This window comes from Nicotiana tabacum, chromosome 5, assembly GCF_000715075.1.
Source record: "Nicotiana tabacum cultivar K326 chromosome 5, ASM71507v2, whole genome shotgun sequence".
Classification (NCBI taxonomy): Eukaryota; Viridiplantae; Streptophyta; class Magnoliopsida; order Solanales; family Solanaceae; genus Nicotiana; species Nicotiana tabacum.
The window spans coordinates 107151817-107165955 of record NC_134084.1 but is presented as its reverse complement, the minus strand read 5'-3'; the positions used below and the strand labels follow the sequence as shown (position 1 = coordinate 107165955).

General features: G+C 35.7%; 1 protein-coding gene across 1 annotated transcript; it reads left to right on the top strand.

The window, feature by feature from the left end:
- Positions 1-2419: 2419 nt before the first annotated feature.
- On the top strand, positions 2420-2821 carry LOC107818017 (uncharacterized). The gene has a single exon (XM_016643927.2). It carries the CDS (start codon positions 2420-2422, stop codon positions 2819-2821), a length of 402 nt encoding a protein of 133 aa, XP_016499413.2.
- Positions 2822-14139: the final 11318 nt, after the last annotated feature.

Sequence of the window (14139 nt, the reverse complement as noted above, 5' to 3'; positions counted from 1 at the left end):
CGCTTAAACTAAAAATAGCCGGTAAAGGTATAATATATGTATAATGTATGTACTATATATGTATAATTAAATATAATATATATATATATATATATATAGATGAAAAAAAGTAAATAATGAATATGACCGGCTATTTATATAAAGATTCCAATAATTTAATGATTTATGAAGATTCACACGTCAAAAGTGCACACTTCAACTGATCGAAGGTTAAATGTCCATAACGGAATATCACAAGACCAAAACTTAGAATTTGTTAAAATTTCAGGGACTAAAATGCAAATATTTTATTAAAAATTTCAAATTTTATAAGCACGATGTTATAAATTTATTATATTATAGATGTTCATTTGGTACTCTGTTGTAAATAAGCTTCCTGAAGAAGTTTATCCATATGATATGAGACTCCGCCGTAAATATATTTATCTATTTAGTACTCTATAGGAAATAAGCCTCCTAAACAAGCTTATCGTTTCGGTACTCCGTTATGAATAAATATTACCCCTGGTGGATGCTATCTATATCTGATACAATAACAACTTACAAGCAGCTTACACAACACCTTACACAGCAACTTACACAACAACTTCGTTTCTTCTATAAATAGAGGAGATTTTCAGTTCATTATGTACATCAATTTAAAGTTAAATAATATATCAGTTTCTCTCTATACTTGTCTTTACTTTACAATCTTTATTTTATAACACACAAGTAGTTCTTAGCTCTCGAGGACCTCTAAATCAACCATAAAAATTTAAGGGGTGACCAGGTTCTACCCTGCTATTTTAATTATATCCAATTTCTTCAAAAAACTTAACTTTTACTCAGTGACAAACTTAAGACAAAAGCTTTTCCATAATTATTCTTCAGATTTCCATATCAAATCAATAGGTTCAAATATGTTTCAGGCACAGTGATTTCGTAGAAATGACACCAGGTAGCCACTCTAAAGGGTTGCTATTTAATAATTAATCAGTGTATTTTAAATTTTAGTTTTTCGGTTCAATTTTTCAGGACAAAAATAAGTAGGGGCTGAATCCCTAAATAGCATCCAGGAGGATTGCTAACCGTAAACACGAACAGCCCGCAAAAATTCAATTCAGATTCACACTTCCTTTTTTTTTGTTTTTAGAGTCAACTGTAAATTGTAAATTAAATTTCAGCTAAAGCGGACAATTCCCAACAGATTTCAAACAAGCAAATATTCAACGCACTCCTTAGATATTCCAATCCAAATTCGAAACTACATAAGCCACCTTTACTCGGAACGGGACATCGGAGGATTCAAGGCAGTGCTTATCATTAGAGCATCATTAATGTGATTTTGCATATTTTTTAATTTATGTTTAATGTATTTTATTTGAAAATTTAAAAAGTGACAAAGTTATCCAAGCCTATTTTTTTTTTTGTTGGACTCGATCCTAGTCTAGTATCATCTTTCAAAGAACAAATGAAAGATGATACTACAACATAGTTTTTTTTTCTGATGAAGGTGTATATTAAATTGAAATTAGAAAAAAAAAATAAAAAAATCTTGATGAAGGTGTATATAAAATTGAAATTATTCTAACCTTGCGATCCTCAATCTTAACCAACTTCTAGAAGTAGATATCCTTTTTTCCCGCGAACTAGAGGTACGTGTCCTAAACGAGTAGTAATATGTACGTAAAACAAGTAGGTTTTTAGCTCTTCTATAGTCCTCACAAATTGAGAATTCAAGTTTATGTCGATCCGAAGAAAAAGCTTTATATATTACCTAGCTATTAACAATATTTTAAAATGGAACAAAAATCTTAATAAATTTTCTTTCTTGAGTTTTCTTCCATCCTTTAATACCAAAATCTTCGGTTTCGTGTTTCTCTTATTTCTCCTTTTTCTGAATCTCCTCCTTCTCTCCTTGAATCTCCAGGCAAGAAACTATCATCCTTTCTCCGGGGAAAGGGGACAATTAACCATGTCAGATTCTTCAGTTGATGATAAAAAAGATGAAACAAAACCAGTTTTAGATCATAATTTTCCCCAATATTATCCCAATCCTGGATATTATTATCCTCCATATGATCATTTTCCAGGATCATATGGACAACCTTATCTTGGTTATCCTAACCCTAACATGCCACAATGCCTTTATTTCTACCCAAATTACCAATCTGATTGTTATGATAATAATAACAATAATATAAATACTACCCCTCAACCCGAATTATCAAATGTAGCCCCACCATCAAGAAAATCGTTAACTTTCTGTCGAGTCTTGTTTTGCCTTATTTTCATTATAATCTTGGGTATCATTATCACTCTCGTAGTTATATGGTGGAAATTTTTACCATATGAGCCCAGATTTGAGGTTGTATCATTCGTTGTGAATTCGTTCGAGATATCTAACTCCTCAAAATTGAGAGCAGATTGGGAGATAGAAATGAACGTGTATAATCCTAATAAGAAAGTGGATATTAAGTTGGAGCATATAGCAACTAGTTTGATGTACAAGTATACACTTCTTGAAACGTCGTTCAGTGCACCTTTTAAATTGAATAAAAAAAGTGAGGCTACGATTCGTGCTGATTTTGATATTCCAAATTCAAATCATAAGGAAATGGGAGGTCTTGTTGTGAATGATATAGCTCGAGATCGAAGAAAAGGTCATTTATCTTTTGATTTGAGGATAGAAGCTAAAATATTGCATATAGAAGGGAACAAATCGAGACGCCGAAAAACAGTGTATGTTATATGTGAAGATTTAAATTTGGAGTTCAAGAATTCTTCTAGCTTGCCAAATTGGGATGGTTATATAGTGGAATGCACTTTCGACGATGGTTAAATCCAGTCTTTTTGTTCTTTTCTTTTGGCTGCTTTTATGATCAGTAATTTTTATTTTTTTTGGTTAGTTATTTTCTCTTTTCTTTTTCTTCTAGAGGTAAGATAAAGTTCTAGAAAAGAAAATGAGTACGTTCTATTTCTTTTTTGTTTTTGTTTTCTTGGAATTAAATAGCAGAACGGTTCACCATTTTAAAAAGAAATATATAATTGGCAGCATTTTGTAGAGTGTTATGGATTCCTGGGGGTTCAAGTACGTTTGTTTAGTTTTCTTTGCCGCACTAAATCTAATTGTAGAGATTGAATTCAAAAACAAATGCTACTGTCTCTCTCTATTTTTTGTTTTAGTTATAAGAACTGAAAAACAAAGGGCAGCTCCGTATATAAGGCATCCCGCGTTCATACGGAGTCCGGAAAAAAGCTACACCCAAAAAATGTAATATAGACACCCAAGAATTGCTCATACTTACAGCTTCTTTTCCACTTTTCAACTGAAGGTATATGATATGGTAGCCTTGAAGAAATTTCATGGTTCTACACATTAACAAGAAGCAGCGGCGACACGCAACTTTATTAACTCAAGAGTTAAAGCTATATATATGCACTAACAATATAAAAAAAATTCAGGTAATTAGGTCACTTAAAGTAATTGCAGATGACTTAATTTGATAAGCATTTATTTGTAATCTATGTCAATGTACATAACTTAAATCCTTTACGATATCTTATTTCCGTGTCCATCACTTTGTTCGCCAAGCTCGAAGCTAAATCTTGTAGCCACTCTTATTCGCCTCTTCGATTTTGTTGCTTCATCTTCACGTATAGGCAGTGTAAGAACGTGTATATCAAAGCAAATTAGATAGTTACGGATATCATAAAATGATAACTTACTCGTTCTTATGTAGCAGAAGCGGAAGATAGAAATAAGCCGCAACTGAAATTACTGATGGACGATGATTGTCGCGATATATCGGAGCTGTATTGGGAAAAAATTGAATTTACATTGAAGGTGACGTGGCATGACACGAGGAATGGTCAAAACATGATGATCAGTTAAGAGACACGTGTGACAACAGATACGGGGAAAGGAAAGCTAAATAGGCACGAGAGGCAATTCGAATAATACAAGTTTCGTACCTATTTAGGTCATTTAAAGCCAAAAGATCAGAAAACATTGAAAACATGAATATGATGACGAAAAGGAGTCCAAATTCAATATTAAATACCCAATGCGTTAGAGAATTGGTATTAAATAGGAATGATTGTATAACGTCTTATTTAATGTCATTTATTGCTCATAATTGTCTCATTAAGACTAAGGTATTACTCCTTTACTTAGAATCAACTATAAAAGGAGGAGGTCTCGTCATTTGTAAGGACAGAGGATATCATAAACATTACATTGGAATACAAACATATTTACTGCTTATTTGTCATTCTCAAAAAGTCTATTATTTTTTTTTTGTCTCCTGATTATCAGTAGCCCGAATTTCTATTTGTCTTTAGCTTTGACCAAATAATCACATTTTTTGGTTAAACAAATTGGTTCCGTTACCGGGAATCTGATAATCTTTTCTTTGAAGCTACGTTTTATTCGTCTTTATCAACATGTCAAACAACAACAACAACAATAGCAGTGATAACACATTGGGAAACCATGAAAATCAAATCCATCAAAATCAAGTAGACCTACCGAACATTGACGTGGTTCCCTCCCCTCTAGATTCACCACGTCAATCTCGTGAAGGCACTCCTGCCCCTAAATCCCGTGCTGATCAACAAGAACAATCTGAACATTTTGAAGGAGGTGCAAATGAAGCTTTACAAAAGCTAATTGATGCACAGGTCGGCAAAGCTCTTCAGGCTCTAGTTAGTCGATTGCCTGCTGCATCACCCACACCAACTCCTAATAATAATACATTGGAGAATCCTTGTTCTGGTCTTGTTAATTCTGGAAATGGAGGAACCACCAGTGAACCACAGGAAGGGGGACCAGGTAATTCAAATAATTCCTATTTGCAAAATTTAGTTCTAACCTTGCAGAAACAGATTAAGGAACAAAATGAGCGTATTGAGCAAATCCCTGGAGTTTCGCCTGTAATAAAAGGAGTAGACATGGACAGATACTCACAACAACCTTGGAAGCCAAGTGCTGCTCCCCTTCCAATTCCGAAAAAGTTCAAAATGCCTGACATCCCGAAATATGATGGTACTACAGACCCACGTGACCACGTGACTGCATTTACAACAGGCGTGAAAGGCAACGACTTGACCAAACAAGAAATCGAATCAGTACTGGTCAAAAAATTTGGAGAAACACTCACCAAGGGTGCATTAACCTGGTATTCTCTTTTATCTGAAAATTCTATAAATTCTTTTGCTGAGCTTGTAGATTCTTTTATTAAAGCACACTCGGGAGATCAAAAGGTTGAGAAAAGAATGGAAGATATTTTCAAAATCAAACAAGGGGATTCAGAGTTGCTCAGAGACTTTGTTGATAGATTCCAACGTGAAAGAATGACAAAGCTTTTGCATGTAATTTAAATGACAAAGGTTCTGAAGCCACGAGAAGACTCAAAGAAAGCCTTCGAGAATTCCCTGCAACCACGTGGAATGATGTTTACAACAGGTACAGTACAAAGCTGCGAATTGAAGAAGATACCGTACCTAAGTTTCATCATGAAGAAAGGGACGGTTCCAGAAGATCAGAAACCGAAAAAAGATCAGGTAAAAACAGGTACGATCCATATATGAGACCTGCAGGAAAAGACTCACGGTCAAAACAAGATAGCCAGCAATATGATCAAAAATCGAGGAACAGGGAATCTGGTTCTTTATCAAGATTCAGAAATGATCGGAACAGACAAGAGTCACGAGATGATGACAGAAGTTTAAAGGTAAGGTTCGGCGGATATAACTTTAATGTCACTACCTCCGAGCTCGTGGCTGTTCTGAAAAGAATGGGAGATAAGGTACGATGGCCAAAAGAGATGCGGTCAAATCCAAATAGACGCAATCCAGATCATTGGTGCGAATTCCACAATGATCACGGGCACAAAACTTCAGAATGTAGATTCTTGCAGAGTGAAGTGGATCATCTATTGAAGCAAGGGTACCTCACTGAGTTATTTAGTGAAAAAAGTAAACAAGCCTATATGAAAAATAGGCAAGAGCCTCCAAAGCCTCCTTCACCCAAGAGAACAGTGAATGTGATAAGTGGGGGAGAAGATATTCACGGCATAACCTACACAGCTTCCAACAAGGTTTCTAAAGTAACAATTACACACGGGAAACGGGTACGACAGGTTTTAGAAACTGAAAGTATTTCATTCGATGATGCAGATACCGAAGGAGTGATAACCCCACATAATGACGCACTGGTAATATCTTTACTTGTACATGATACTAATGTAAAACGAGTTTTGATTGATCCAGGGAGTTCCGTAAATATTATACTACTAAGGGTATTACGTGAAATGCAAGCTGAAGACAAAATGATACCCAAGGCGCATACCTTGTCAGGCTTCGACAATTCAAGTGTGGTAACAAAAGGAGAGGTAGTTCTAACAACTTTTGCTGCAGGTGTTGTTAAAGAAACTAAATTTCAGGTAGTTGATATGGAAATGGCCTACAATATGATCATGGGGAGGCCTTTGATCCATGATATGGATGCTGTTCCATCAACCTACATCAAGTTCTTAAATTTCCATTACCATGGGGGATTTGTCAAATTCGAGGGGATCAACAAACAGCCAGGAGTATCAACGGTGTTACAGATACAAGCACCGTAAACAAAGAAAAATAGCAATTACAAGAAACAGTTGAAGGTGTCAGCAATCAAACCTCAACTGAGCGAGAGAAAACAGATTTAGACTCGAGACCTGATACAATTCAAGAACCTGAGAAGAATGAAAATATCAAAACAACCATCGAAGAACTCGAGGCTGTGATATTATTTGAGCAGTGGCCTGAACGGAAAGTTTATGTTGGAGCTAATTTAAACTCAAACATGCGATGTATGTTAATTGAATTTCTAAAATCTAACGTGGATTGTTTTGCTTGGTCCCATGCTGACATGACAGGGATACCACCGGATGTGATGACTCACAAATTAAACGAAGACCCATCCTTTATACCAATAAAGCAAAAGAAAAGAAAGCAAGGGGCTTTCAAAAACCAGGTAATTCAAGATGAGGTCCAAAAGCTATTAAAAATTGGGTCAATCCGTGAGGTAAAGTACCCTAATTGGTTAGCTAACACAGTTGTTGTACCTAAGAAAAATGGTAAGTGGCGAGTCTGTGTAGATTATACAGATCTTAATAAAGCTTGTCCAAAAGATTCTTTTCCTTTACCACATATAGATCAATTAATTGATGCACCTGCAGGACATGAACTTTTAAGTTTTTTAGATGCATATTCAGGGTATAACCAAATTAAAATGGACCCTAGTGATGAAGAAAAAACTTCTTTCATCACAGACAGGGGGACTTACTGTTATAAAGTAATGCCCTTTGGTCTCAAAAATGTTGGGGCAACCTATCAAAGGTTAGTCACCAAAATGTTCCAAGAACATTTAGGAAAGACAATGGAGGTATATATAGACGATATGCTCGTCAAAACCCAGCAGTCTCATGATCATATTTCTCATTTATTTGTTACATTTGAAATTTTGCGAAAATTTAATATGAAACTCAACCCAGAAAAATGTGCATTTGGAGTTGCATCAGGTAAGTTTTTGGGTTTTCTTGTTTCTAACCGTGGTATTGAGGTAAATCCTTCTCAGATCAAAGCAATAGAAGAAATCCCTGATATCCTTACTAATAAAAAGGAAGTTCAAAGATTAACGGGAAGAATTGCAGCTTTGAGGAGATTTATTTCCAAATCTTCAGAAAAGTGTTTTAAGTTTTTCTCTGCACTCAAAAAGCAAGATCATTTTGAATGGAATGAAGATTGTCAACAAGCCCTTAGAAATTTGAAAGCTTATTTGTCAAAACCACCGTTATTGGCAAAACCAAAGGTGGGAGAAAAGCTTCTCATCTATCTGGTTGTGTCTGAAGTTGCGGTAAGTGCTGTTTTAGTCCGTGAGGACCAAGGTAAACAATCTCCAATTTATTATGTAAGTAAGTCCTTACTAGATGCTGAAACACAATACCCATAGCTAGAAAAGCTAGCATTAGCTTTGATCATGGCATCTAGAAAATTAAGACCTTATTTTCAATGCCATCCCATTGTTGTAGTTACTGCTTTTCCGCTTCGAAACATTTTGCATAAACATGAATTGTCAGGGAGGTTAGCAAAATGGGCTATAGAATTAAGTGAATACGAAATCATTTATCAACCTAGGACTGCTATAAAATCTCAAGTATTAGCCGATTTCGTAGCTGATTTTAGCCAGGGGATGCATTTAGAAGCAGAAAAAGAATTACAAGTTTTTAATGGTGCAAACCCGGGGACTTGGATTTTATTCACTAATGGTTCATCTAATGTAAAAGGAGCAGGTCTGGGTATAGTTCTCATACCACCTACGGGTGAAACTATTAGGCAAGCTATAAAATGTCATTCTATAACTAACAATGAAGCAGAGTACGAGGCTGTAATTGCAGGTTTAGAATTGGCAAGAGAACTCGGCATAACACAAATTATAATCAAGAGTGATTCTCAACTCGTGGTCAATCAAATGCTGGGGACTTATACAGCCAGGGAAACTCGAATGCAAGAATATCTCGAAAAGGTACGGGAACTAATAAAGCAATTCCAAACTTGGAAGGTAATGCAGATCCCAAGAGATGAGAATGTGGAGGCAGATGCTTTAGCTAATCTCGCATCTGTAGCTGACGTAGCAAATGACGCAAATGCTTCAGTCATACATTTATTTCATTCCGTTCTCGAACCTGATAAGAATGAGGTAAATTTTAATCATTTAACATGGGATTGGAGAAACGAAATTATTGCTTTTTTTTACAGCACGGAACCGTGCCTAATGACAAAGGGAAGGCTTTTTTCGCGCTTCGCAAAAAAGCCGCTCGATATTGTTTATATCAAGGAAATCTTTATCGAAAGATGTTCGGTGGACCACTAGTAAGGTGTCTCGGACCCTCTTAAACAGAATATGTGATGAAGGAAGTGCACGAAGGACATTGTGAAAATCACGCAGGGGGAAGGTCACTGGTAAGAACATTGATTCAAGCAGGATATTATTGGCCTAAGATGGAAGAAGAGGCAAACAGCTTCGTGTCCAAATGTGATAAATGTCAAAGATACGACAATAATATGCACAGACCAGCTGAGTTACTACACCCTGTTATAGCCCCGTGGCCCTTTATGAAATGGGGAATGGATATCGTAGGTCCACTACCACAAGCAAAGGGTCAGGTAAAGTTTCTACTTGTACTCACAAATTATTTCACTAAATGGGTAGAAGCAGGAGCATTTAAACAGGTACGAGAGAAGGAAGTTAAAGACTTCATATGGCGAAATATAATATGCCGCTTTGGAGCACCAAAGGAGATCGTGTGTAACAATGGACCACAATTCATATGAGCTCAAATCACAGAATTTCTTCAAAGTTGGCAGATTAAAAGGATAACATCTACGCCATACCATCCAGTGGGTAATGGACAAGCGGAATCCACAAACAAAGTCATTATCAACAACTTAAAGAAGAGGTTACAAGATTCAAAAGGTAATTGGCCTGAGATATTACCTGGTGTACTGTGGGCTTATCGTACAACGACAAAAACAAGAACTGGAGAAACACCATTTTCAATGGTTTATGGTGAGGAAGCCTTAATTCCAGTTGAAATAGGTGAACCAAGCACACGGTACATTCAGGCAACGGAGGAATCTAATGATGAAGAGATGCGGGTCAACCTTGATTTGCTTGAAGGAAGAAGAGAAGCTGCATTGATAAGAATAGCAGCACAAAAGCAAGTAATTGAACGATATTACAATAGGAAAGCACTCCTTAGATTTTTCAAAATTGGGGACTTTGTGCTTAAAAAGGTGTTCCAATCTGCAAAGGTTGCTAATTCAGGAAAGCTAAGTCCAACGTGGGAAGGACCATACAGAGTTCGTGACATTGCGGGTAAAGGAACATACGAGTTGGAGACAATGGACGATAAAGTTTTACCCTCACATTGGAATGCCGTCCATTTAAAGAGATATTACTTCTGAGAAAGTACCCACGGTCAGGTATCACCATGTTAAAATTTTCTTTTGAATTATTAAAGTTTTACTAATGATTTTAGATGCTAGGCAAAAACCCTAACTCGTGCCAAATGATGAGTCACGACCTGCAAGGCAAAATGGAGTATTCTAAAATTCCCAGCCCAGGGTTACAATTAATCTGATGGAAATACACACGAGTTAGGCAGTCTTCATCTATAATCGCACTTCCGAGTCCCGTATATTTTTCTGTTTCAGGAAAAGGATCAAATTGAAAGAAATAAACAAGTGCTCGAGGCTTCATACTTCACCGCTCAAACACTTGGGGGACTACATATTATACACAGATATGTGTAGAAAAACAGATACGAATATCGAACAAAAGTCGGCCACAAAGAGGCAAGTGTTGAGAAAAAGTTACGAAGTCTTCAGTATTCATCATCATGTTCAACAAACACAAGACATTCATCATAATGTTTTTCCCATGAGAACAATAGAGTCATCTCTCAAACTCATAAACGAAGTCACCTCTCAAACTCTTCATATCAAGATAGGGTCATGACTATGTATGAAATAGGTTACGAAGAAAAACCTTGTTTATTTTATATTATGTAAAAATCTGTTACAAGAAAAACAATTACGAGGAAGTTATAGATGTATTTTAATACATGTAATAGTCAAAAAACTTGTTAAAGTTCATAAATAAAAACTTGTCAAAGTTGTTTCATACAAAACATGTGTATTCCTATTTCTTTCATCGTATTATAACACCATTATGAAGTTGAGACGTCTTCTTCATTAAGTGTCGATAAAATAAAAGGGCCCTCTTTTATAAGCCTCATGTTGATAATCCATGAGAAGAATCATAAAGCATTTTCAAAGGATAAAAATGCTAAGCTATTCTATAAGTCCTAGATAAATAGGCAAGAATAGAATATACAGAAGTACCGATAAAACTTCTTAATATAAAAGACTAAGTACAAACTTAGTCAGCAAAATATTTGTTTTTTACAAATGCCCCATTATGATAACTGGGGACTTCATCAAAAGATCCCTTAAAGTTGCTAAGGGATAACACCACCGATTAAAAAAAACAGTAAAGTTTGAAATACATTCAACTAGTCACTGAAGGGGTTGGAACATTAGAAGTTGCAATCTCATTTTCAGGGGCAGTCACAGGCACGGTAACAACTTCTGAAGGAGCAGCAATAGGAGCAGTTTCAACTGGGCCTGGAGTGTTAAAATCACCAAGGGAAGCAAGTCACGGGAGCTTCAGCTTCCATGGACTGTGTCATAGAAGTTTCACCCAACAAATCCATCGTACGTATAGCAACGTAACGACAATACCACCCTCGATCCTTGTCATCTTCGGGGTTTACCAAAACCTTCTTGCTTCTTGCAGTCAAAGTAAAAACTCCATGGCGGAATAATTTGGGATGGTATAGGTGAATAAGATGGGAAAAGGTAAAATTAACATTGGCTTTGGTAGACAAATACCTTAAGCAAGCCACAGCTCTCCAAACAAGAGGACCTACTTGTGCTAAGCAAATTTTAAAAAAGCGGCAAAATTCAAGTATAACTGGGTCAATGGCAGGATTAAATCCCAAAGTAAAGGGATAAGTATAAACGAAAGAGAATCCAATTCTGAAAGAAGAAATTCTCTGGTTTGGGGCAGGAATCATCATACGAAGATTATCTCTCCAATTACAATCTTTTCTAACAGTAGGAATCACAAGTTCAGTTATTAAAGAAGGATAGGTGTCAACTTTTTCTAAATTTGTAACTTGTTCTTGGAGAGATCTTCTATCATTCCCAAAAGATAAATCATTGGGTACGATTTCTTCAACTAAAGGTTCCTGAGTAGGTTCAGAAAGTTCTTTACCTTTAGAAGAAGGGGTCTTTGGGATAGAACTCCTAATACCAGAAGAAGAAGAAGCAGAACCAGATGAATCACCACGAGTGGATCCTAGGCTCAAGCTCCGAAGCCTACCTCCTCTGCCTCTCCTATGTCTTACGGGGGCATTGGGGAAGTGATCTAGAATTGGAACTTTTCTAGGGTTAGGGTTTGGAGATGACATTGTTGAAGAAGGATGAACTAAAGGGGAGAAAAAATAGAAGTGAATAATAAAATGCTTGTTGAAGGTCTATGAAGAAGAAGACAAAAGAAAGAGGGTTAAATATGTTTATAATGACAACCGTCAAACTTAGAAGTGTAATGACGGAAAGCCTATAATAAAGGCAACTATCACTTCGTGAATAGTGGGAATAAAGAAGCCTTGAAAAAAGGGTGCAGAATTGCAGAACCAATCAGAAAGTGACACGTGTGTAGAACATTAAATAAAAGGTGACACGTATACAAAACATTAATTAGAAGGGATAATTGAAGCGTCAGTACTGTCATAGAATTAATTACGACAAAAATTCCCTTTTTATGAAGATCCACTTCCCAGATATTTAATTGATAAATAAATGGAAAGTGGGGGGACTATCTGTATTGGGAAAAAACTGAATTTACATTGAAGGTGACGTGGCATGACACGAGGAATGGTCAAAACATGATGATCAGTTAAGAGGCACGAGTGACAACAGATACGGGGAAAGGAAAGCTAAATAGGCACGAGAGGCAATTCGAATAATACAAGCTTCGTACCTATTTAGGTCATTTAAAGCCAAGAGATCAGAAGGCATTGAAGACATGGATATGATGACGAAAAGAAGTCCAAATTCAATATTAAATACCCAATGCGTTAGAGAATTGGTATTAAATAGGAATGATTGTGTAACGTCTTATTTAATGTCATTTATTGCTCATAATTGTCTCATTAGGACTAAGGTATTACTCATTTACTTGGAATCAACTATAAAAGGAGGAGGTCTCGTCATTTGTAAGGACAGAGGATATCATAAACATTACATTGGAATACAAACCTATTTACTGCTTATTTGTTATTTTCAAAAAGTCTATTATTTCTTTTTTGTCTCCTGATTATCAGTAGCCCGAATTTCTATTTGTCTTTAGCTTTGACCAAAGAATCACATTTTTTGGTTAAACAGGAGCAACACCAAATGTCACAGTCTAAATCCTAGGATTGATTAATAAAAGTAGAGAGCAGTGAAAAATACTGCAGATCGTGTATATTTAGTTATATATTGTTAGTATTCTGTATTCTAAAATACATTCAAAAATAGAAACAATGTAAAACCAGAAATGTAGAAGAATAGAATTAATCTGAGCCTACTGAATTTACAGTATTTCCTTAAGGAACTTAATCCCTTCATTAGGATTATTTTCTCCCAGGATAGAACAGAGTACCCTCACTGGTGTAGCGGTACTTCAAACCCAGTGACCCACGAACTCAAATATCAATAGCAAATCACACTCACTGCTTTCTTTATGTTAAAAACAATGCAAAAGGAAGAATTAGAAGTTAGAATTTTCGTAAGGAAAATCTGAGGGAGAGTTCATGTATTTGTAGCCAAACCATTGAGTAATACCAAAGAGTTTCAATTCTTCATGTAAGGCTGCAACTCAAAATGGTTGTTTTATAAAACAGCAATTTATGCAAATCGCCAAATTCAAATTATAACAGAGGAAAAAGTAAATTACCATTACAGAAACGGTCTAATTTGGATTAAATAATACTATTGCGTTAATATTAACAAATAAATTTGGTCAAAAAAATTAATCAACTAATCAGATCATTTGACCAAATCTAAATTTGAATCTGAATCCGAATCCGAAGCCGAAGCCGAGCCGATCGACCGAGCGACGACGACGGCCCGAAGCTTTCCTTCTTCTCAACTCTTTAAGAGCTAGAAGAAACGGTCTAATTTGAATTAAATAATATTGCGTTAATATTAATGTTTAACCAAAAATATGTCTTTTGATCAAAATCTAATTTTAGAAGAAAACGGGTTACTGATAATCAAGTTTTACTTCACTTTCTCTATGATTTCAAAGGAAAATAATAATAAGAATAACTAAGAAAATAATTCATTGCAACGTCAAGGTAGAGAATTTCGAGAAAGCAGAAAAGTAAATTGTATATTTCAGTATTGCCTCATATCTGTCCCTACAAATAGAATTTTGTGCCTTTATATAGGAATATACAATAGTAACGATTTTTGTCCCATAATTTGGGTTAATTATGGACATTA